The 26,299-nt window shown below is 43.2% G+C and overlaps 1 protein-coding gene across 6 annotated transcripts in view; it reads left to right on the top strand.

Annotated features, from left to right (window-relative positions):
- The window catches only part of LOC144931698 (receptor-type tyrosine-protein phosphatase kappa-like), a 126,532-nt gene that overhangs the window by 55,020 nt on the left and 45,213 nt on the right, over positions 1 to 26,299 (top strand). For all 6 annotated transcript variants that reach the window (XM_078855874.1, XM_078855873.1, XM_078855876.1 and 3 more), the window contains exons 13-15: positions 1,268 to 1,304; positions 10,237 to 10,372; positions 22,895 to 23,052. In XM_078855874.1, coding sequence (XP_078712000.1) covers positions 1,268 to 1,304; positions 10,237 to 10,372; positions 22,895 to 23,052 — 331 coding nt within the window. The remainder of the gene's footprint in view (positions 1 to 1,267; positions 1,305 to 10,236; positions 10,373 to 22,894; positions 23,053 to 26,299) is intronic.

The raw sequence follows: 26,299 nt of genomic DNA, 5'->3' as shown, positions 1-26,299 counted from the left end.
ATACCTTTTGCAAGGAATCATGCTTACATTAACCACAATACTTGCAGTCAAATGCAAGTATTGTGGTTAATGTAAGCATGATTCCTTGCAAAAGGTATCAGTTTTGTTGCCAGAAAAAAAGGGGAAACCCCCTATTAGTCATTCTACGTTTTTGCAGAGTATATTTTTTGTTGTATTAGCACATTGTCTTCACATACACGTATATCTATATAGTCTATCAGCCTGTTGGCTTTCCAGACCAATATTGTCCATCGTCATTTGTTTAAGCAAGTAAACTCTGAACCAGTTTTAACATTCTGGGTCATATCATAAAAGTCAATCACTCGTTAAGCGAATGCTGCTGGCTTGCCAGGTGTAATTGGCATGAGTACTCGATCTAAACTGCAAGGGCCTGTTTATGGCTCAAAGCAATATTGTAAACTCATTATGCACGGTTGTTTTCTGAATGTTACAGCAGCGTTGTACATGGGGTTACTCACTCACATAGGGAAGGGTCCGCTGGTGTTGTTGCTCGTACAAGTGTGTTTGTTTGATAAGAGATGTAGTGGTTGCAAATTATACAATGAAAAAAGGCCATTGAATCTCAATGTTTATTCCATTATCTCTGACTGATAACAGCGAGTATGAATTGTTATTGGGGGTTTTTTAATGGCATATTTACAATTTTAGATATTTATTTTGCTCCTACTGGGCAGATTGAATTATTTATATAACATAATTGTTCCATTATAAATGAACCAAGGGATACAATTACAATGAAATGAAGAAGCAAAGTAGAAAGCCCATTTTTGCAATGACAATTTTCTCAGTGTACTCTGGGAAAAAGGAATTGTATCTCGGGAAATGTAATATAGTTGGGATTTTTTTTTCATTGTGATACAATATACATTTTGAGTGTTTTATAAAAATAAATAATACTGCCAAAAATGGAATAGCTACATAAACTAGTTTGCAATTAATGAAAATTCTCTTTTCTTTATACCGTGAATTTTATGGCGAAAAATTGATGTTGTGTGGTAGTTCAGCTTTATATTTATTTATTTATTCCTACTGCACAATCATTTATGAAGGAGAAATGACCGTGTACCTGTACCCTTTGTCATAAAAGTAAGATGTATGAACAAACATGATTAGATTTGCTAAGCACTCTGGCTCAATCAATACTAATTACAGACAATGCAATGGTCATATCGACCTTGTATACCGAAGGAAGTTTACAAAATTGAGTGTGGAAGTCCCTTACATTCCTCGTCTCGTTCCATCGCAGGAAATCAAGATCGACTGCGTACGCGTCGGAAGGAAGGGTGAGTTCGGATGCCAAATTCTTCCCCCCCCACCCCACCAAAAAAAAATAGGAGACACAAACTTTTAAGTGCACACATGATAGAAACTTGCTACCTGGAAACCAGGCACGTCTATTAGTCTTTAATCATAAACAAACCTCGACTGCCAAATGCATTTTTCTTCTCATCATTTTGCCCGCGAGCATGGTGCGTGCGCTTTCACGTTTGGTGCCGCATTACAGGCTGTCAGCCCTGCAAGTCCGGCTGCCTCGTGATTGCTCTAAGTGCACGCGGAATGCAAAGTGTGCACGCGGCATCAATGATTAAAGCCATGAGTTGCGTTAAGCTTAATAGTCCACGGCTATCCAAACGCGTCTCTCGCGTACGTGTTGAGACTACAAACGCAAACACCTAATTTAATTTGCATTGTGTTTGATAACACTAAAGCGTGTGTTGAATATTCGTTGACGACGTTTTATTCTGCGGGGGCGCTGACCTTCCTTTTTGTTTGTGGAATGTTCTGTCCATTGTGTGTGCCTTTTTTATCATGCCTCTTGTTGAAATGTGAGATCCTTTGGAAAAATAAATTAAACGGTATAATGCGTAGGGCACATGTGCAACTTGTTCGCATTACCCAAGTATATATTCATCATACCAAAAAATACATATATCCTTGTAACTATTTCAACGTCTTAAGTATCAACTGTAGAGACTATATCCCTTTTTTCTTGTTTTGCCCATGGACACTGCACTATTGTTGACAACGTGTGTCACGTAGAAAGCATTATGATCTCTATTATCCATAAAGTTAAGATATTGTTTCCCCCCCCCCACACCCACCCCCCACTTTACTGTCCATGATGATGTTTGTGTCCCATTCGGACACAGGAGGCTGCTGTCTGTGGGGCTGAATGTATTGGCGGAAGGCATGTCCGCACAGCGGTTTTAGGTGTAATTGGCCAGCAAAGCCATTTTCAGCTGAAATCAGGTCGTTCATTTACTTTGCTTCTGCCGTTGCTCGGTCCTGGTCTCCAGCTGTCTCGCGTGTGCGAAAGCGTCTTCAATAAAAGCTCAGCAAGAGAGCTCTTCTGTGCCTTAACAGTCAGCCATCAAAATGCACGTGGAACGGAACTGGATAGGAGTACAGCAGCGTGCCCTCTGGCTCTACATTTTCTGTTTTTTTACTCACCCATTTTTTTTCAGTTAACACTGCACAGTGGGTACTATGCTAATTGTTGAATTTCTTCGCTTTGAAACGTGTAATGTTGAAGGCTTTATTCCATTCTCAGGATTAAAATTCAACGATGCAATGCTGTTATTAAGGTTACAGGGCATAATTTTACGTGTTAACATGAGAAATATAAACCACTGCCTGAGTTTTATTTCATATATATTAACAAAGTGTAAACCTCTCAACCTCCAGCTAAGGAGTTCAAAATAAATCTTAATTACGGTTGACGATTAGGCTATTAGTTTTTTGTATTTTGTACTTGAGCTGGCCATGAAAGGAACACTAATGCTACCATAATGGTAATATCCGAAAAGATGCATGAAGTCAAGATGCTGAAGCCCTTTATGCGTAACAAAAGTAAATCCTGTGCTATATACAGAAAAAAAAGAACAATGTAAAGGTGCAGCCATGCAATTGCTTGCCTCATGCCCCGCCATGCTGAAAGGCCTCCACTAAACCGCTATGGCCATGGTGTCCAGGAAATTCGATGATGATCTGTGTGCTCAGCTGCAACAAGACTTTTGACTTTAGATTTAAAGCTTTCGTGACTGCAGGGATTCATCTTCTTGGTTCTTTCGGTAAAGTCACGTAGAATGGAAATAATGAAATAATAAAAATAAAACATAATAAAATAATTCTCACGACTTGATATGCAAATTCCTTTGTCAAGGCGCTCTTCCCCCTCCAACCCAGCTTAAATATACGTTGTCAAGCCTGGTGGTGTTCATTCAGACGCTGTCTTTCTGACAGACCTGTTCTTCACCTGAGGATGGCTGCTTGCGTTGTGGCCGAAACGTCGTGAGAATTATTTTATTATGTTTTATTTTTATTATTTTATTTCATTCTACGTGATTTTACCGAAAGAACCAAGAAGATGTGAGCAATCAGCTTATATTCAGCGCTCGCCGAGATGGGGTATGCCAGCATGCATAGTGAACAGGCTTTCGAGTTGTATATGGAATACTGGATCCGTAGCAACATGGGTGCATGTCATTTCATGTCATTATGGTGCATTGGAGTAGACATTCAAGTTGAAATTCATGCTGTGGCATCACTGTCAGTTGGGGATAGGAAGTCGGTGCCCTATGTGTAAATACTACAAGCACTTCTCTTTGACGTGAATCGGATATGCGGACACACGTGTTAATAATTTACAAATAGATACAGTCACATGTCTATCTGAAGGAATAGTCAGTATTCAGTAAGACCTTAAAAAGGGTGATGCTATACTAAAACTAAACTATTTCTAGTTTACCACGCTAGGCCCCACTGAGCTATGAAGTTTTTTTTCAGAAGTGACTTGGCCACAAATGATAGTTCAACGAAGTGGCTTATCACGGGGACATTTATAGCAGCCAAGTACTCTAAACGCGTGTTTTCTAAATGTGGAGGGAAAATCCGGAGGACCTGGAGAAATCCACGCGACCACGGAGAGAACATGCAAACTCCGAATATCGAAGTGTCAGGGTTGGGATCGAACTCCACGACCTCCTGTATACCAGGCAAGGTAGTTAACATCTTGCCCTGTGGCACACAGTTAGAAAGTTGTGTGTGTAGAGTGGTGCCACAATAGTTAGACCACCGTGCTACAATCTTCTGGCCATGGATAAAATCGGTGGCAAGTGGTATCTGAATCTCTCTGGGCTTCCTATAGGTTTGGCTCAGTCGTATCAACATGAGCACAGGACAGACAAAGGCTGTATATGGCAGAGGCCACAGCATCCCCTTGTGCAATGTGCCAACCTAAATAGATGCCAACTCACAATAAAAATCTATTTGGTGTTTGAAAACATCTAAAGGCTACATGATCTCAACGGGATTTGCCCCAACAGTCTATACAGGCTATCAGGGGGTATCTGTTTTCACGTGTTGTCCGGTAAGATCTGTTGCTGCACATATAGCATGTGAAGTTGTAAAAGGCTGTCTGTCACCAGCTGCAGCTCCTTCAATTTTATTTTCTTTCACTAGGTGTCGGATTTGCCAGTAGGGGGTGATAACCGCAGTGCAAAATCACAATTTGAGCAACATGCGGGGTCATTTTCTGCAAGTTTGGACCCTGACGCCGGTGCAAATTTACATCGCGGGGTCTTGAACGTCCACTGTGAAGCAGGCGGCACTTAGCATTATTAAGGTTATCGCCACACCGCAGCGATAACCAGGGCGGCTGCTGAAATCGAACCCTGAACCTCTGCGATGAGCTTTGAACGCGCGACCGCTGCGCCATGTCACCGCCTCCCTTGACCTTCCTTGAAGGTCAGTTTTAGTGTTTGTTTCCACATGCACTGCCAAATTAGATGTAGAATTACGCAAAATTTTTTAATTTGTGTCTACCAATGCAGCAGTTAATAAGACTTGGGAAAGTCAAATTTAATTACCATTTTCTCTGCTTGTTGACTTACCAATATGCAATTACTGTATTGGTTAAGGGAATAATTATCTCTGCAAATGATACATTGTATAAAAGTCAAAAGTGATTACCTGCTCAAATGAGCATTGAGGCAGTGCTCATTTCATATTCATAGCCCTGAGCCAATGAGGGAAATTCCACATTCCTATGGCGGGGGGGGGGGGTTATCTATGGAACCACTGTAGACTTTTCCACTAGGTGATGGGCCGAGTTAACCCCCAAGCAGGATTTGAACTTGCAAACGTCCAATTTGCCGCCGCTCGCTCCACCGTTTCGCAACCAACTGACCGGATTGCGCAATCGTACGACAGCAATTCGTCGTTTAACGCAGGTAGATGTGTTCCTGAAAAGCGCGATTAAAAAAAAACTGTTAATCGAAAACGAGTGAAGCGAAAACATTTCCCCCCACAATAAATTACGTAAAAGGTGGGGGGGGTGGGGGGGGTTGCAAGATGCGATGTACGCGCACACGGTAAGATGGCAAGACTAATAACCGAGACGAGGGTATGCCGAGCATTGCATCATTCCCCGCTTACACCCAGAATTCCCAAACCGCAAGAAAGCGGTTCATCGTCAACTTCTCGGAAGCGGCGTTATTACAACGGGCGCATTCCACGTTGTGCGAAAAGTGTTCCCAAATCGGAGAACTGTGTTCAAGCGAAAACGCGTTGTCTGAACACGCGTTAAGCGAGGACTTACACCATATGTTTATAGCAAATGTGCTTTATACATGGCTGTATATATGTTGAACTTCTTTTCGCCGTACGTAGGTGTGTTGGAAGGACAACAAACTAAACACAAATGACCGACTATGATACGAGTAGAAATGTTTTATCGTGTAAACATCCGTTGTGGCGACGAGACCTGAGTAATTACACATTTTGCACATTCACCCCTCCCACATGCAGCACTGTGATAAATCATTTCCATTTCAAGGTTGCGAATTGATTCAAGAACTGCAGATTTTAAAAAAAAATCTCGGCTTTGCCGTCTCATTCGGATTTTATCTCTTTTTTTTTGTCTCCTGTGTAGATTTCTGTTCACCACATTATCCTAAGCGAAATGTGAGCGTGACATTTGCATATTACGTTCAATATACCCCCCCCCCCCAAAAAAAAAAAATGCTTGGACACACAATTCTGCAGTTGTGGTGACTGGTGGGGTGGATGGTGGATGACAGAGCAGAACGACCGGCGGTTTCGTGGTTGATGCACTTGTTATTTAGACACGGATATTTGAGTTCAATGCCCGGCTTACATTGGTGGCTGACTTTAGTGGTGAGTAATATAAGAAACCTGTCCTGCCAACCCCTTCACCAACGTGCACCAACCAGCGTGGTGAAACAACCCCAATGACTGAAATGCGTGCGGAGGCCTTCAAACGGCAACTGATTGGTGAGAGGCCATAAATTATATATTATTGTAAGCGTAAGATTCAATATTAATCGATTAATTAAATGCATCTTTGCATGCCTTTTGAGTATAGATCAGTCCTGGATTGACATGGTAGATTACGGAGCTACAGATTAACATTTCAATGTCCGATGTCTTCTAAGCACGCATTGTTGTCAGATCTTTTCGGGCATACACCTTTCAAAGCCGCCTTTAGTACTTAAACCGATCAATATTTCTGCTTTGCTTTTCTGTGTTCAGATGCTCCATCAGAGATGAGCATTATTGAGAGCAAAATAAATGAATAAAGCCTTCTTTCTCCATTTGTCGCTTCAGGTAATTTGTTTTTTTATATTTTGCACAACCCATTGGTCGGCAAAGCATTCTGGGAATGAGAGATTTGTCTCCCTCTCAAATTTAGCAATCTTTGGAAGAACGTAATCAACCAGGTAGGGTTCTAGATTTGAAGCTTTCGTGACTGCAAGGATTCATACTCTTAATTTTTTCGGTAAAGTCACGTAGGTAAAAAATGAAATTAACTTTAATTTTATTTTTTACATACGTGACTTTACCGAAAAAAAACTAAGAGTATGAAACCAGGTAGGGTGTTGACTGTTATGTTACTAGGTTTGTTTTCTCTTTCATTTGTACCTGGTTATGATTGTTTGTGTTGCAATCGAAACGTAGTATGCTATTATTTAATTTAGTTTTTTCTTTCTATGTGAATTTACCGAAAGAACCAAAGAGTAATTCCTGCAGTCGTCACAAAAGCTCAAAATCAAGTTTCATTCTGGGAATGCATATTATAATCATCAGCAGTAATGTTTCAATACGAGCAAAACGCTTGACCGGTTTTTGCCATTCATTGTCTCATCATCAGACCGTAGCTTGCTTGAAGCAATGCTGGTTAATTACCTGAGGTTTATAGGCAAGAAACCTCCCTGTAAGAAATGTGCCCTAGTGTGATGCAAAACTGTCATTTATATAACAAGAAAAAAAACATCCTGCGTAATTGTGGACAATGATAACAATAAAATAAATAATGCCTTCCAAAAACATGCCTCTCTTTCCAAAGGCAACAGAGTAATTGCGAGCGAATGCATTTCAAGTTGCATTGGTGCACTCCTTAGCCGCTTTTTGCGTTTCATTTGTTGGCCTTTCCCCACACCTCCGATGCGCGCGGTTGGCTACGTAACGGCGGTGAGACTTGGAAGTTCAACATGCACACATACATTAGCTGATGTCGCACGCCTGTTCGCATGACATCGTATGACATCAGCGCACGTGAGAGAGAGAGTCTTCGTTTGAGCCGGCAACATAATGGGCACTGACATCGACGGGAAATTCATAATTAAAAGGAATAGCACAAATCAAGTGTGAATTAACAAGGAAGCAGATGTGAGTGGACAATCCGCTTTAAAGCCGCAAACTGCCCTGGGACGGAAAGAAAAGCACTCCCTCGTGATGCAACCAGAAGCTTCCAAACGCCAGCGCGGTATATATGGCAACTTGGCAAGGGTTGATAGATCGATGGCTGATTTGAATTTATAACTTCCCCAAAGGCGTCCGACGTGAGGCAGCTCCCGGTTGCAAGTTGACTGTTTGAGATATGCTTTGGCTTGACGAGTTTTATGAACGCGCGCTAACGTCGCCAGGCAGGGAGATGAATATTTCCCAAAGACAAATGAGAGTTGGCCCCCCTAATGGGTGGTAAATATTGCATCGGCCAACATTTCCCGTTTTGAAATACGCGGTATGTTTGCACATGCGGAATTCATATCGTTGCCCAAACAAATACAAATGCCATGTGACTTGGAAAACATTCTCCTAACGTCCTGTATACACTAATACGTTTGAGTCTTAAGAGATTCATTTTAATTTCCTTACAAAATACCATGTGTTCACCATGTATAGCCATTCTATATAGAGTGTTAAATTACTACGAAAAAGCAGCACAGTTAGAAAATTGAAGTATTAAGTTACCACCGGACACTAGCATCTGACCCAATGGCGAATATCATACTATGCATGGTAATAGCGACGGAATATTACATTTAAATGGCAGTGTCTCCCAAGCGCTCGGCACGTGCACAGCCAATTAATTCTAAGTGTATATTCGTCGATTCAACTGACGGTAATGTGCAATCAAAGGCGGATAAATTCTGGATGTGTGGTTAGCATCAGATTTGAAGCTTTCGTGACTGCAAGGATTCATATTCTTGGGTTTTTTCGGTAAAGTCACGTAGGTAAAAATTAAAATTAAAATTTATAAAAGTAAAATTAAAATAAAATAAAAATCACGACGTTTCGGATACAACACAAGCTTCTGGGTTTTTTCGGTAAAGTCACGTAGGTATTAAGATACAGCAAGCGTGCTGTGACTGTTCCACCTGAAGACGGAAGCTTGTGTTGCCTCCGAAACGTGGTGATTTTTATTTTATTTTTATTGTACTTTTATTAATTTTAATTTTAATTTTTTCCTACGTGACTTTACCGAAAAAACCCCAAGAATATGGTTAGCATCACTTTGTGGTTGTTTTTTTGTTAAATATAATTTCTCAGTGCCTGTGCACATTCGCGATGTGGACATGACTGTCAGGGAATCTCGCGGAATCCGTCGTTTCGCGAGGCGTGTCGTCAATGCCTTGGCTGAGGTCCACTGTGGACATGGCGAGCGGTGTCGCCTAAATGCCTCACTTGAGCCCACTTAGCTCAGACGTCCACTCGGCCCCGGCCGTCCGCCAAATGTTTATGGCTGATGTCAATAGGGTCAGCAACTCGGCCGAGTATGACGACAGGCTTGGTTAGTGAGTTACATTCCATCGAATCCTGTGGTAGGTGCAATCACGTCTTGTTTTCGCAATGAACTGCACAGCACAAGTTGAAGCACTGTTTACCACATGTGTTTGGTTTATATGGGTTTAAATAATCAAAGGCCCTTTAAAAGAGGGGTATATTAGGAACATGCTTGAAGTAGACATGAGAATGTCTGCAAATTCAAAGCAAAGCGTTCAATGGTGTTTTTATTTTTACTAGATGTTTGTAAAAAAGTAATCCAACCCAGAGTTTCGAAGCCTTTTCACGTGAAACCAATGATCATTACAAATTAACTCAATGAGTAAAGTGTATTCAATCACTTATTCAATCTGGCTGCCTTCTGTGTGTCTGTGAAACTACTGCAGAAGATACTCGTCTGCTCTAACGATTCTAACGATTGATTTTATACCGTGTCGTTCATCCAAATTGCATCGCACAATCGCTGAGAAACTACAGACCATGCTGGGAAGCTGTCAGGCAGTGCCAACAATTGCTCTGCAGTTCTCTACATATTCGGATGTTTTCATATAAATTGAGATGTTTTCATCCAATTAATGAGTGTTTAATAATAACGCGGGAGGAAAGCGGAGCACCCGGATAAAAGCCACGTATAAGAGGGGACAACACTCTATCCCACACAGAAGGAACAGATGATATCAGTCCACACTTTGCTGTACTGCATTCTGCTGACGCGCCAGGGTATTGCACCTCGATGCACACGGGAAGGGGAGCCTCGCAGCATTGTTTTCGTCATTCTTGCGGTGATCCACCGACCCTAGCTGCCTCGACAGCGCCGAACGAGAGGCCACGTGCATAGCCACCACCTATAAGAATGGCGCGGACAGAAAAAAAACGTGCAATTGCTTCGATTGGGACCTTTTTGCCAGCATCAGAATGTTTTGTCGCACGTACGTGTGGTTAATGCAGATTTGATGCCTTGCAATAGGTATATCTATTTGGTTGCGCGGACATCTTCAACACCTCCCGTTTTATTGCCGGAAAGCCTTTATCTTGGGTTTTTTTTCACCTCTCCTCCCATCGCTCTGATTGCGTTTTCGTTCGAGGCTGGGCGGCGTGACAGGCCATGTGCTTTTGTCCGCTGTGCAGGTGCCTCGCCGCGACCACCGGCCGCCCCGGCACCCGAGCGGCAGATGGACCACACCATGCGGGTGGCGGGCATCGTCGCGGGGTCGCTCGCCCTCATCCTCGTAGTCATGGCCCTGCTCATCATTTTCCGCAGGAGGTGACGCCAGCACGTTTGCGACCCACGAACCACACACACACACACCTCTCACCCCTTTTTCCCGAACGCACCACAGGCCCGGCGTTCAATTAAAGATCCCATTTCAGGTCCACTCATTTTCCCGTGGACCCTCCTAATTAATTGCGGTGCTCGTTGGTACGGTGGACACGTGTGAGTGGACGGGTAAGTTAGAATTAACGCCAGGGCTCTCGTCCAATGAAGTGTTGGACGTAGGAGGTTGCTAACCTACGGCGTGGGATTGCTTCTGGTAATGCGAAGAAACCATGTGATTACATTTCAGTTGCCAGAATTTTGCAATAGATTTAGCTTAGGCCAGTTTGAAAATGTTTAAAAGGGAAAATATTAGTCAATGTTTAGGCCAATACTCATTGACTAAAAAGCATTGTTTAGTCTTTTTTTGTATATTGCTGAACGATTAGATGTATGCTTTTATGTTTTTCAGTGGGTTTGCGCAGATATTTCCACTGATCAGAAAATGCAAATGACCTAAAACCCCATTGGTATTCATATTTTCACCTTGAGGAAATTGTAACACAGCGTCGATTTGAATGCAAACTGGTGAGGCTGTGCAAGTGTGGAATTTCTTGCGGGCTATAATTTAGCGCAAATAAGCAAGGCGAATGAATGAGCTCTGTTGATTGCATCACAAATAATGGCAACATTCTAAATTACACACACACACACGAGTGCAAGCATGTGCAGAAGATGTAAAAGGTGTCACATTTTCATGATTCTTGTTGTTTATTCACTGGTGTGATTCATAATTATAATTCTGCCATTCGGATACCCATAATCTGAATAGCTAAACATGTCAGTATATTGAAATGACTTGCGTAGATTTATTTATTTATTTCAATTTCATCAGTGTGTCTAAACGGGATGAACACGTATTAAAGAAAAAATAACAGTACAATCATTTAAATGAACCGTAACCAATCCAGGTCAACGGTGCTTATAGCAATGTAGGTTACAGACTTAAAGCCGCATGGCGATGAGGCCATTTAGGTGATGAATTTGTCACAGTGGAGCAGAATGTATGTGACACCAATATGATTAATTCCGTTCGTTGTAGGATTTTAGAATTCGGTCAAAGTCAAGTCAGAGTGATGTATTTACCCAATGAGCATTGAGGTTGGTGATCATCTTCTGTTTACAGCCTTGAGCCAGAAATGGAAATTACACATTGCTTTGGGGGGGGGGGAGGATAGTCTATCCATAGAACAACCACTTTTGACGTCCTTACAAAGTGCTACTACATTTATAGACCCTGGGAGGGAGTCAACACCCAACCAGGGTTTTAACTCGCGGCTACCACTGAGAAATGCATAAAATCCATGCATGCACAAGTCAGGTATTGCAACGAGCCCACAGCCACACTACCCAGCTTCCATCGTATATAGAAACAATGGAAAGCGCATAACAGGATCCAGGCAAAACCACCTCATGCACGAGTGGAAAATCAAAGAATCTCTCCTGTTATATGACCGTGGCTACAAACACCAAACCGTGGAGCAGATAACTTCATAGTGCCCCATGAGTAATTGTGAAGGGTGGTTGAGTGAGTGGGTGTAGGTAGTTGGGTGGACGGGTATTTGCATTCACTGATTCTCAAATGAAAGCAATTGAATGGCCAAATCACTTATAAATGCATCTGTAATCGTTATTCTTCAATGGCCATACCAAATCATCATCAGCGTCATTGTGATGAGGGAATGTACAAGATGTGTGTTAGGTAATGTTTTGATGCAACTAGAACTGTCGATGTTTCTCTGGGAGCACCGAGGGCGTGTAAAGGCAGCGGGAATGCTGATACAAGATGATAAAATGCGGATGTATAGTGCCTTTAAAAATGAGTGCATCTTCAGACACCATAAAATAGGGGGGGCGGGGGGCAGTAGGAAATTACAGAGCAGACAGGGTGATGATCGTACAGTGTAGCGTAACTCAAGGTGAAGAAGCAGTCATGGGCAGAGGACGAGAGTTGAATCTTGAGCCTGGACTTGAATGGAGCAATGGAGTCAGCAGAAGGACAGGTAAGCCTTGGGACGGGGGGAGTTTCTCGCAATGGAGATCTGCAGTTGAGAATGATGCGTGCAGTCGAATTATTCCACCATTGTTGCGGTTGTACTGAGCATATGATGAGCCCGTATGTATATCTGAAGCCTCGTACATATGTCCCAAATATATCTGTTTACAGAACTTAAAATCTGCAATTGTGACTAAAATATATATTTTTATCTTCTTGGTTCTTTCGGTAAAGTCACGTAGAAAAGTAATACAAATAAAACATAATAAAATAATTCTATGTTTTATTTTTATTATTTTATTATTTCCCTTCTACGTGACTTTACCGAAAGAACCAAGAAGATGAACCGCTGCAGTCACGAAAGCTTTAAATCGAAATATATTTTTTATATATATGTGTATTTGGGTGAAAACATACCAACTTCAGGAAATGTTCACACCTAATAGCAATCGACTTTGTTATATATGCATAGTTTTATGGTGATAGGAGATCCATATGGTTCATTGTCTCTACCGAGATGTCACCGTGACGTGGAGGCGCCAGGCTTGTTGGACCCACAGTTTTAAAAAAGATGCAATTTCCCAAACACGGTCCTGCCCCTGATGTCATTTTCTTGGTGACTAGTATTCCATATGCTTGCATAATCCCGCTCATGCGTGTGGACGCACATGCCGGCACACACACACACACACGTGTACACACCGCCCACAGCCGCCTGGGGACCTCAGCTCACAGTGAGAGTGGTGTAAAGAAATTGAAAGAAGTGGAATGGGGTGTGATGCGGTGCCAATGTTCAATGTTCCAGAGATAACTTTCCGTTCACAGAAGTGTGGAATATTAATTTCCTTTGGAGAGAGAAATAAAAAAAATACACGCACAAATGCCTTTTTACACAGACGTGGCCATGTATGATGATCTGTGCTTTGAGAGTCTGCCATCGAAGTACCTGAATAATGTGTTTCCCTGAGCACTTTCACACCACTTTTACCAATTTGTGTTTGCAAACGTGAATTATTTTATCAATTATTTAGCGACCATTTTTTTAATATAAAAACACGGCCTTCCTTTCTTCCTACCCCCTCCTGCCTATACACGGCCTTCCTTTCTCCCTACCCCCCTCCCGCCTCTCATTATTTCCCGCGTTCTTTCCGAGCGATGGGTGGTGGCAAGGAGTCGTTTGTCACCGCTGCTGCCGCCGCTGCCGATCTCGCCCGCTCACTCCGACAGCCGGCCAACGCTTCGTCCTCTTCCCAGTGGAGCAACCCATTGCCCACTGCACGTTCAAGAGAGAGCCCGCCGTTTATGCGTTCAGAGCATTTTGGCGGCTGCTGTAAATTTCCATCGCTATGAGCCACTTCGTTGAGCTATCGTCAGTGGCCAGGTCGCTCCTGAAAAATAGCTGTGGATCTCAGTGGGACTCGCCTGGTAAAAAAAAGAAAAGTGTACTCGGCAACTTGATTCAACCAACTTTATTCTCTTGCCTTTCTTTCGAGTAACTTTCAGCTTTAAATATATCAAATTAAGATTTTTTTTGAGATGCGGAAATTTTTATTTTGAATTGAGGATTTCCCTCCCCCCCCCCCCCCCCAAACCGATGGGACCTCCAGCGCATGAATTTTGTATGCCTTAATGTCTGCCTGTTTGTCTCTTTCATGCTTACCTTCTCCATTTCATACACATCAGGAGGAGCTACATCTATTACGCTTACTACTTGTAAGTAGTGACGAAACTTGCGTGTACTTACCATATGCAGCTGATAGGCCTAATTTCAGAGGTGTTTTCAAGTGGAGTGAAATAACGACATGTTAAACCAATCAATAACAATCTGCCCGTGTAATAATCAAAGGATATCTTTGTCACACGGGTTGTGTTAAGCGTTCTCACATGCTCCCGAAAGGGAATCGGGTCATTTGTACTTAAATAATGGAACAAACTGTGCTCAGTCCAAGCATGGCCAAACGTCCATAGCATTAAATATTGACACAAGAACATTTCTTCCTAAAGCAGCTGCAACTTTTAATGCACGTTTTATTTACTAGTTAGTTTCATTTAGACATTTGCCCATGTGTATATTTTTTCCATTTTATATCCATGTCTGTGTTCGCATACTCCTTTAATGCGCTTACTTTTTTTTTACTCGGCTTGCCTTCCATTTTATGTCCACATTGTTTCACTCTGACTTTGTGAAAGAGCTGATTTATTCAATGCATATACCATAACACCGTACAATATTTTTTTTTATATGTATAAAGTTTCACATTGATCAACCTCCGCAATCTTTTTCCCAACACTCATAGCAGCGCATTCCAAAATAAATAAAAAACTCAAACGACATACACAGAGCCAGGGATGTGAGAAATATCTGTACAAAAAAAAAGAATGAGTGTTAGCACAGGGTACACGGAGCACTGAAGTCTGTGGGGATTTTCCAAAGTAGTGCTCTCATGCCAGGCCACACTGTGTTATGGAAATGCCATTAAAAAGGAGGTGTGTTCAGACCTACAAATAAGCAGGAAAGAAAATAAAACTAATTGCGGGTCGCGTTATGTTATCTGCTCGAGATACTGCATACAATACTCTGAATACCTTTAGACAAGACGTACCGTTGCCTCTGGGCACACGGTATTTTTGGGTAGGAGTTGCGCGGGGGGGCGGGGGAGGGTTTAATTGCTGAACATGGACAGCATCGGTGGCAAATGTTTCCTCAACCGGTTCCCCGGGCCTCCCGCTGGCAGACTTGGCGTTAAACAGAGGTCGCAATCGGGTACCCGATACCCGTACCCTACCCGATACCCGGCCGGGTACGGGTAGCCGGGTATCGGGTAGGGTACGGGTACCCGTTTGCGACCCTGGTGCGGCCGTGTACGGGTACGGGTAAGGAATCAAAACCCGTTTGCGACCTCTGGCGTTAAACGAGCACCTGGTGCCATGTGTGAAGATCAGTACCGGGGGAGGCAAAGGTGGCCGGGCATGGTGCTGTCCACACCACCCAGTCATATGGTGTGTGCCATTCTTAAACAAGAGATGTGTTTTCTCTCCACGTGAGTGGGGGAGCAGTGGCGCAGTGGTTATCGCTCCTGCACTGTGACGCCTGCAACTTGCGTTCGATTCTCAGCCGTGGATAACGTCAGCGGCGAGTGGTATCCGAGCTTGCCCTGAGTGACCCCTGGGGTCAGATAAGTTTTAAATGAGAAGCTGGCGCTGTGTGGAAACAGCAAGGCTGGAGAGACGAAGGCGACTTGAGGCACAGTGTTGTGCGTGTCGTAACCCTTCCTGCCGTTCTGCTGGTCTCGTTACGCACTAACTAACGGCATTTCCCCCAGCAGTCTCAATGTTTATACAGAGCCGCAGGTAACTCCTCTTGTGCGTACTCTCGGCGCTTGTGTGAGAGAGCGATGCAACACTTTTTTTATGCACAATTTGGTCGCGCTAAACGCGTTGTGTACATTTATCAGCAGTCTGAAGCTCAATTTACCTCCAATTATTATTTATGGTGTGGTCTAAAAATACAAAAGAGTTCATAAATGTAGATAGCATTTGCTTTAATGTCATCTTTACCCTATCTCGCGTCACTTAAGGTCACCTATGGGCCAATACTATTTATCACTAAATTGAATTAAATTTCCATTCATAGGCATCACATATCGATTCATCAATTAAAATCTATTCTTATGCTCGCAATACAAATGTCAAACCATGCGGGCAAAATGCCGCGTATCTGACTTGCTGGGGGACTGAGGTATCGTATTGGCGGATGTGTGAAAAGGTCAGATACCTGGCCATCTATAGAAAATGGTAGTTACGCCACGCGCAAATATTGCACTGGGTGTGGGCGATTAATTGGTCAGGGTGGATATTATGATTCATGGTTGGGTTTGCAATGTTATAATGTAGCTTGTATACAATGGGTCCTCATGTCGTTGCCACTAGAGGCCACTACATTCGCCACAATGGGGAAAAGAAAATCAATGCTTGAATCGCAGCAACCAAATCATGACTGTGCGTGGAATTGCAATGGGGAGGGGGAGTGAATTGGTAGAGGCTTTATATTGAACGTATGGGTACAAAGCAGCCTCAAACTCGTAATTTTCCTGATTAACAAAAAAGAACCCCAGCAGATGGTCCACCTTTGCTAATAAAAACGATAAAACACTTCACTATATTAGTTCATGCAATTCACAGAGCACAATTCTTACAATAATATAGTCGCCGAATAACTCTTATAAATATTGAGTATCCGTCGGTGAGTTTGAATTGTTGAGAGAAGGAAAAGTTTGGTAAATCAGTCATGTTGCCAACCCCAAAGACTTCTTTGAATAATTGTTTGTGTTCCTGTCTACAATTATAGATGAAAAGGACTTGGGAAAGAAGGGCTATTAAGTTCCGGTGAAGATATTTTGTGGTGAAGATGTTTTGATCTTTTCAAAATAAGCAATAAAAAAATGGCAAAAATGTACAAGAGTAATTTATAGCTTTGTCAATCCACTGCTAGATGAAGGCCTCACCACAGCGGCGTTTGTTTTGCCACACTTCACCACGCTGGTCAGGACAGGTTGGGTCAAGGGTCACTGCTTCAGATATAACTTGCCACTTACGGACTCCGGTCGCCAGGTTCATAGCGGCAGAACGTAAACGGCTGCACCACCACTCCACGATTTCAATTTAACTGCCATTACGTCCTAACTCCATATAATTGCTTTTGACAAAATGTAAGCACCTTTTAAAAATGTAATTGTGGCAGCAAACGTGATTACGAAACAGTTTTTTTGGTGTGAAAAACAAATTATATTTCTACTTAGGACAAAGGCTGTTAGGAATGCATTACGGAACACAGCTTTCTACTTAGATGTCAGATAGCGTATAAACAAAATATATCCTCTTTCAAGCACTATTGTGTTTTTTTGTATTCTTTGTATTTTTTTTTCCATTGTAATGGCACTTGGTTTCTGTTGCTGAAATGCAATGAGTTGAGAAGGCTGAAGAGCACTTATTTCCTGCCATCATGACGTACATTATTCCATCCAGAAAAAGGGTGAAAAAAACATTCAGGTGTCATCTCTATCTGATACCCTGTCATTTCAAAGTGATGTGCTTTAAAATTGCACTTTTTTGAGAATTATTGTTCGCCTTTGTGTGAGCCCTCATACGTGTTGGTATGCAAAAAAAACCGGAATTGCTGTGCTCGTGTCGACATTCTTCTGGAAATAGTACGTACATTTAGGGGCCTATGTGGCAATGACATAGAATGGATTGTTGCGCAAAACTCTCTTTATTGGAATCTCCCAGTAAAATTGCAACAACTGCGAAATAATATACCTTTAAAAAATATTCTAAAGGCTTGATTAGTAGGCAAGCAGCCTTCCTGGCATGCTCAAGGCCTTTTGTCTGCCAATAACGGGTTTGAAACAAATTAGGCATAGCCTGCCATTCTCTAACAACTTTAACAAAAGCTGCATAATCAGTCACTATAGCAGATGCTTGGCATGTGTTCAGGTACAACAACTCATGCAAGAATTGCTGCCAAACTGGTCTCATCATTCCACAGGATGCAGCAGTATTTTTTTTTGAAGAGGAGTCTGGAAAATGTGAACGCTTACCAATAAATAGTAGCCATGTGCATCCCCTAGCGAAATGCGTTTGTAGCCAAGCCAATTAAGCACGAGAGTTTTTACTCTGGAGGCAGGAAATGCCAGGATTTTCACTGGTTATGTGTTTCTATTCAATTAATTGATCGTGCCATATACGCGCATGACCAATGCCGCACATACGAGTCGCCTCGCAAAAAAACAACATCAGCACCCTCACTCTAAAAGGACGTAGGCAACAGCTGAATGTGCGAGGTCCAAACTTTAGAAATGTCCACTTTTGAATTGCGTCCACAGTGTTACGTGGCACAAGCCCTGGGACGTGACAAACACGTTAAGTAACTCCGCAGACGTGCGGGCACTACGAGTGGCAGTCTGCTGGCATCGAGAGGAGCCTTCAAACAAGCTGTCGGGTCTGCTCAATTTTAGGCAACAGGAGATTTGATTCTGCAGCGATGGGAGTCTTGATAAACGGCAGCAGTCACCGCGCGCATTGTTAATTTAAAGGTGGGGGCGGGGAGGCGGTGGGTGAAGGCACCAGGAATGTTTTAATATTATTCAGAACTGACACCGATGTAATACGTGACAACTGGGCGGGGGGCGGGGAGTTGCTTCCAACATAGAAATGTTAACTGATTGGCATGTGAGGATTCATTCAACACGTCAAAGCAAGTTCTGTCATTACGTAATGAGAAATTGTGAAGACACAGAGCTAAATTAAGTCAAATTTTGAAATGAGAAAGAAGATCACTCAACTGGAAAATGTAGCACGAGTTGGGAAATAAAACATTAGCATGAAATGTCCATGTAGCTTCTTAATCGATGCTAATTGGAGGGAATTTGCAGGGGGGTTTTTTTCGTGAAATTAATACTGCACCTAGTTTTGAAGTTGTCATTTCGGATTTATTTTGTTTTGAGGAAAGGATGTCACGTGATAAGTGCCTTATTCTTTGGATCTTTCGGGAAAGCCACGTAGATAGAAAAAATAATAAAAATATCACGACGTTTCGATCGCATGGTATGGCCCATTCCACAGTATATAAAAGCAGGCTGTGGCATGGATACCGTGCAGATGAAATTTCGAAAGTGTGCGGGGAATAGATGGCACCGGATTATTGTGACGAGACACAGCAATGCACAACGTGAAACAAATACCTTTTTCACACTGCGTTATATGTGTGGATATGTAATCTCTGTTTACAGGGTGGTCCAGATGTTTTGTAGACTCCACGCTTAATCGATCCCGAACATTTTTCGTTCGGTTTATCCTTTGCGTATTAATTTCTGTTGTAAATAAACCTGACTTCCAAAAAATTAACCCGTAAAAACAAAGTTTTTCACTATAAATCCTTTATATGCGTGTTCAATGGGCCACAACCCAGCCCACATTGGTCTTTGAAACGGGCGGCTAGAGTCCTCTCGTCCTCTGGCTTGAGATGGCTGCCACCTATGGGTCAGATGATTGCCTGCCACCATTAAGCAATTGGTAATTAAATATCATTTTTTTTTCCTAAAAAGTGTGAAATTTTGGAGAAAAAAAATTCTCGAAAAGAAATTGTCACGCACAACGAGTCCTGTGTGCAAAATATCAGCTCGATTGGATCACGGGAAGTGGGTTAAAAAACGACCGAAATATTTGCACGGTCATAAGCGCGCAAGCAAGCAAGCAAGTGAACTTAATATAAAGGATTTAAAAAACACGAAGTTTTAAAGAAGTAAACGGGGATCACAGGACATCTGGACCGCCCGGTATAACTATAAATATGTGTGGGGGGTGGGAGGCAGTGACCGGGAAGGGGGCAAGCAGTGACCAATTGTCTTGACTCTGGGGGGAGTGGTGGGGAGTTCAAGTTCAAGTTCATTTATTAGGTATAGTCCTGTGAGCCATTCGGCTCTTGAATCTGGTGCAACCGCAACAAACAAAAAACAAAAACATGAACAAAAAAACATCTTAAAGTGAATATGTGACTGAGTGCAAACAGAAAATCCAAGAAAAGACAGCAAAACATTACAGAAAAAGCACCGTACACCAACACTGTGTGCAAAAATCCCAGTGGGATGCAAGTCAAACAACAACAACCACAAGACAACTTAGATTAAGGCCATCAGTCTAACTCTGTACTACAACAAACAAACATGGCCAAACCAAAAAACTTTTATAAAATCACCAAAATAAAGCCACCATGGTGGCAAGATGTTGGGGTGCCACAGTGGCGAGATGTTAACGACCTCGCCTGGTGTAGAGGAGGTCATGGAGTTCGACCCTAATCTCTGATGCCTGTTGTATATTTGAAGTTTGCGTGTTCTCCTCGTGGTCGTGTGAGGTTTCTCTCCGGGTCCTTCGGCGGTTCCCTCCGCAATTAGAAAAACGTGCATTTAAATTATTACAATTATTTTCCTGTTATAAATGTCCACATGATAAGCCACTTTGCTGAGCTATCATTTGTGGCCAGGTCGCTTCTGAAAAATAAGTTCATAGCTCGGTGGGCTTTACTCGGTAAGATATAAAATTCTTTCGTTTTATTTTATATTTGTTCAAGTGATTTCTTTACCTTTCCTATACTTTGCACTTCTATCGTCGTTTTGTATTGTTTGTGTTGTTGTGAGGTTCTGACCCACCCCTACTGGACTTGTGTGAAAAAGAGCTTCATAGCTCATCGGATTCCTCCAGTATAAATACATATTCTGATTCTGGACCGAGGAGGGCACACGCGGCGACCAATGGTCTTGACTCTGGCGGGGCCACAGCACCAGAAATGGTTGACAACCATCGGTGTAAAGCAACATAAATGAAGGCGACATTTAGTCGGCTGTCTGCCTGGAATAGATGGTGGAAGAACAACCCCCGTGGTCACATTACTCATCAACCCTTGTGGAATGTAATGCTGAACAGACCACAGAGGATAGAGCTTTTTGATGTTAACAGGAGATATTGCGATTGCGTTACATTTGTGTCGAGAGTGGCTATGGGGGAATATATTTCGGTAAGTGCGATGGGTAAACGTTGATTATGGCTTGGGCTTTGTCTTTGGGGGAACGTGGGGACATTAATGAGCGAATGATGATGATGATGATCCGGTGAATACGAGGACAAATGCTTCATTCTTTAAGCACCAGCTGCTCAGTGAATCATATTATACGCTTCTATCAGATATTCGTATTCAGCATTGGTACTGCAGTGTCATGCATGGGTAGAGTTGTATCTTGATGTTTAACAGTGGCAATAATAGTAAACTTCTTGGTTCTTTCGGCAAAGTCACGTAGAATGGAAATAATAAAATAATAAAAATAAAACATAAACATTGTATTATTTTATTATATTAGTTTATTTTATTATATTATTTTATTATGTTTTACTTTTATTATTTTATTATTTCCATTCTACGTGACTACACCGAATGAACCAAGAAGATGAATCCCTGCAGTCACGAAAGCTTTAAATCGAAATAATGGTCAAGTTGACCAAGGCAAGATCAATTACCAGGTATCCATTTGACCGATTTTACTCGAATGAGTGTCATGTATTTGAACAAACTTTTCCTATGCATGCACGAGCTAAAGTGTTTGTTCATATTGTATATATATATGTACATGATGCTTTAAGGACACCATTAATTACTTTTCTTTACATCGAAATAAGCTACATGTGACATATCATATGCAATTACGTAGCGTGGGCCTGTAAAAAGGCTCACACAACAGTACAAGCTGCTTGTCGAAGAAGATAGCAAGTTATCAACGCAGAACATTAAAATTGATTTGGATCTTTAACAAAGCTAAGTTATTCTCCCCAGGACGCTGCAACGGTGTCATGGTTCGAACCTGATACTGGAATAGCCATTAACAAGTTTCTGGTTCAATCTGCCGGACTGGCAGTCGAAACTATGGTGGAGCTTTATTCAGTCCCATCCCACCATGCCTCTGTCCACTAACAGCAGGATAACTGGTTTCACCGGAGGTAATCGATGGGTGGGTTCTTGTGCAGCTGGAGGAGTAAAGTGTGCGTACCAGAGATGTGGACTCGAGTCATGTGACTTGGACTCGAGTCAGACTCGAGTCATGAATTTGATGACTTGCGACTCGACTTGGACTTGCATAACAATGACTTTGTCCCACCTATGAGATGTGGACTCGAGTCATGTGACTTGGACTCGAGTCAGACTCGAGTCATGAATTTGATGACTTGCGACTCGACTTGGACTTGCATAACAATGACTTTGTCCCACCTATGAGATGTGGACTCGAGTCATGTGACTTGGACTCGAGTCAGACTCGAGTCATGAATTTGATGACTTGCGACTCGACTTGGACTTGCATAACAATGACTTTGTCCCACCTATGAGATGTGGACTCGAGTCATGTGACTTGGACTCGAGTCAGACTCGAGTCATGAATTTGATGACTTGCGACTCGACTTGGACTTGCATAACAATGACTTTGTCCCACCTCTGGTGCGTACCCACACCCTCTTTGTTTGGCCTGGCGTTGGAAGAGAAGGCCAATTGCCCATTCTCTGGAGCTCGCTCTAGTGAAGGCCCTTCTGCTAGCAATGGCGTGAACAGGAAATTGCCGAGCTGCGCCTTGACCTTTCACGTGACTGCAGGAGTGGCAGGTAAAGAGAAGCAAATCCACCTTCTAAGATAGTAATGGCATCAACATTGATTTGAATAAAGCCGCGTTGTTTCCCCAAACTTCTTAAGGGGACCCGTTGAACGGTGACTATGATAACAACGACGAGAACGATATCCATTCACGACAAATTTGCAGCGAGGGGACGCCTGCGATTCACCCGTTAGCGATCGCTTCCAGCGGCCACAGCCACGACGAAGATGATGGCGACGGTGATGACGACGGTGCCGGTGGTAACGAGGAATTGTCTTTCGCTTGCAGGAAAATGTCCAAAAAGCGCAAGGAGGGCGGCAACGGTGGCAGCCGGCAGGAGATGACGCTGATGGTGCACGCGATGGACAAGAGCTTCGTGGAGCAGAGCGCCCTGCATGGCGAAGAGCCTCTTGCTTTCCTCAACGCGCACAACGGCACCGGCAGATGTGAGCGAGTTCAAGGCGAGCGGCAAAAGCGTCGCTCGCCGGTTGTCATTCAGTCCGTCGCGCCGGGCCCGTCGATTTGTTTTTTTTTTCTGGTGCCTTTGTGCGCGCGCCTGAGTGGCGCATTGTGAAAGTGCGGTCGCCTTTTGTGGAGGAGAAAACAAATTCTGATATCGTCGCAGAAAATTTAAAACGTTTTGTCCCCCCCCCCCTCCCCGCTTGCTCCCGCCCCGAAGTTGAACTTGGCAAAGCACGTTGTGATGTCTGTAATACTAACGCGATGTGCTCGGATGTATTTATGTATTCATTACAGGGTAAAGCAGTTCACGATCACTGCTTTAATCGCACATTTCCAACCCTAATCAATCGCACTTTCAAAACAATAAAAAAAAATTAAGTCGCAGCAACACTATTCACGTTTTAGGATAAAACAGCAATTTTGAAGTGTCTTGTTTAATCATACTTCCCCAATGATTGTGCACCCATCGACCAGACACTGTAGAATAATCGCAGGCATTAAATGGCTGTTGCGAAATGAACCATGTGCAGTTGTGGCTGCAGCATTATACTTTTAAATCTGCTTAAATGGGACCGATCACATTAATGGGAGAGGGGAGCCATTCTTGCTATGCTGATTTATGTTCTCGACGAAAAAAAGACAAAGATCCCCCGTATAGCCTTAACAGACTGTAGGGGCAAGTGCTGTTAGCGAGCACCTATAAAGGCCGGCACGGCAAACGAGGGGGTGGGTGGCCAACACCACGCCCGACCGCCTTTGTCTCCCAAGCGGCGATGTTTACACATCGCACCAGGTTCTCATTTGAGACTGAGTCGACCTAGGGGAGGCCCAGGACCGGTTCAGATAATCGTCACTGGGTGTTGACCGTGAGCAGGAATCGAACCCGGGTCGCCAGGTTCGTAGCGCGGTGCGCTAACCGCTACACGACCGCTCCCCACTCGACACGCACACACACGCGCATTTTTACGAGAGAAACTAATAGATTGTGGTTCATGATAACCATTGTCCAAATAGGGTACTTGAGATTTCTTTTGATGTCCTTGCTCTGCTGAGAACCTATATAGATGGAAAAAAACTGCATATAAATTTATTTTAAGGCCCACTTGAAATGTTAGTATGTTAAAAGGAATTACAAAAAAAATTATCACGTCAAATTGTCCGTCAAAAAATATGTAATTAGTGTGCATATCACAGTGGAGTGTTGCAGTTGTTAGCATGGCTGCAATATGAACCTGGGGGGGCTGGAGTTCAGTTCTACGCCATGACTGAAAATAAGTGGCAAGTGATATTTGAACCGGTCCTGGTCCACTCTCAACCATCTCACACTTAGCGGTGTGGTGAAGGATGGTCAAATAACCCCAATGAACAACACGGGTTGGTGAGGCATTTCTCTGGCAGTGGATTGAGAAAGGGCTGCATCTCATTATTGTCATCTTATACCAGAGGTGTGGACTCGAGTCATGTGACTTGGACTCGAGTCAGACTCGAGTCATGAATTTGATGACTTGCGACTCGACTTGGACTTGCATAACAATGACTTTGTCCCACCTATGAGATGTGGACTCGAGTCATGTGACTTGGACTCGAGTCAGACTCGAGTCATGAATTTGATGACTTGCGACTCGACTTGGACTTGCATAACAATGACTTTGTCCCACCTATGAGATGTGGACTCGAGTCATGTGACTTGGACTCGAGTCAGACTCGAGTCATGAATTTGATGACTTGCGACTCGACTTGGACTTGCATAACAATGACTTTGTCCCACCTATGAGATGTGGACTCGAGTCATGTGACTTGGACTCGAGTCAGACTCGAGTCATGAATTTGATGACTTGCGACTCGACTTGGACTTGCATAACAATGACTTTGTCCCACCTATGAGATGTGGACTCGAGTCATGTGACTTGGACTCGAGTCAGACTCGAGTCATGAATTTGATGACTTGCGACTCGACTTGGACTTGCATAACAATGACTTTGTCCCACCTATGAGATGTGGACTCGAGTCATGTGACTTGGACTCGAGTCAGACTCGAGTCATGAATTTGATGACTTGCGACTCGACTTGGACTTGCATAACAATGACTTTGTCCCACCTATGAGATGTGGACTCGAGTCATGTGACTTGGACTCGAGTCAGACTCGAGTCATGAATTTGATGACTTGCGACTCGACTTGGACTTGCATAACAATGACTTTGTCCCACCTATGAGATGTGGACTCGAGTCATGTGACTTGGAATCGAGTCAGACTCGAGTCATGAATTTGATGACTTGCGACTCGACTTGGACTTGCATAACAATGACTTTGTCCCACCTATGAGATGTGGACTCGAGTCATGTGACTTGGACTCGAGTCAGACTCGAGTCATGAATTTGATGACTTGCGACTCGACTTGGACTTGCATAACAATGACTTTGTCCCACCTATGAGATGTGGACTCGAGTCATGTGACTTGGACTCGAGTCAGACTCGAGTCATGAATTTGATGACTTGCGACTCGACTTGGACTTGCATAACAATGACTTTGTCCCACCTATGAGATGTGGACTCGAGTCATGTGACTTGGACTCGAGTCAGACTCGAGTCATGAATTTGATGACTTGCGACTCGACTTGGACTTGCATAACAATGACTTTGTCCCACCTATGAGATGTGGACTCGAGTCATGTGACTTGGACTCGAGTCAGACTCGAGTCATGAATTTGATGACTTGCGACTCGACTTGGACTTGCATAACAATGACTTTGTCCCACCTATGAGATGTGGACTCGAGTCATGTGACTTGGACTCGAGTCAGACTCGAGTCATGAATTTGATGACTTGCGACTCGACTTGGACTTGCATAACAATGACTTTGTCCCACCTATGAGATGTGGACTCGAGTCATGTGACTTGGACTCGAGTCAGACTCGAGTCATGAATTTGATGACTTGCGACTCGACTTGGACTTGCATAACAATGACTTTGTCCCACCTATGAGATGTGGACTCGAGTCATGTGACTTGGACTCGAGTCAGACTCGAGTCATGAATTTGATGACTTGCGACTCGACTTGGACTTGCATAACAATGACTTTGTCCCACCTATGAGATGTGGACTCGAGTCATGTGACTTGGACTCGAGTCAGACTCGAGTCATGAATTTGATGACTTGCGACTCGACTTGGACTTGCATAACAATGACTTTGTCCCACCTATGAGATGTGGACTCGAGTCATGTGACTTGG

Source organism: Lampetra fluviatilis, chromosome 4 (assembly GCF_964198595.1).
Source record: "Lampetra fluviatilis chromosome 4, kcLamFluv1.1, whole genome shotgun sequence".
In the NCBI taxonomy this organism is placed as follows: Eukaryota; Metazoa; Chordata; class Hyperoartia; order Petromyzontiformes; family Petromyzontidae; genus Lampetra; species Lampetra fluviatilis.
The sequence above is the reverse complement of the archived record's forward strand: the minus strand, read 5'-3'. Positions and strand labels throughout refer to the sequence as shown.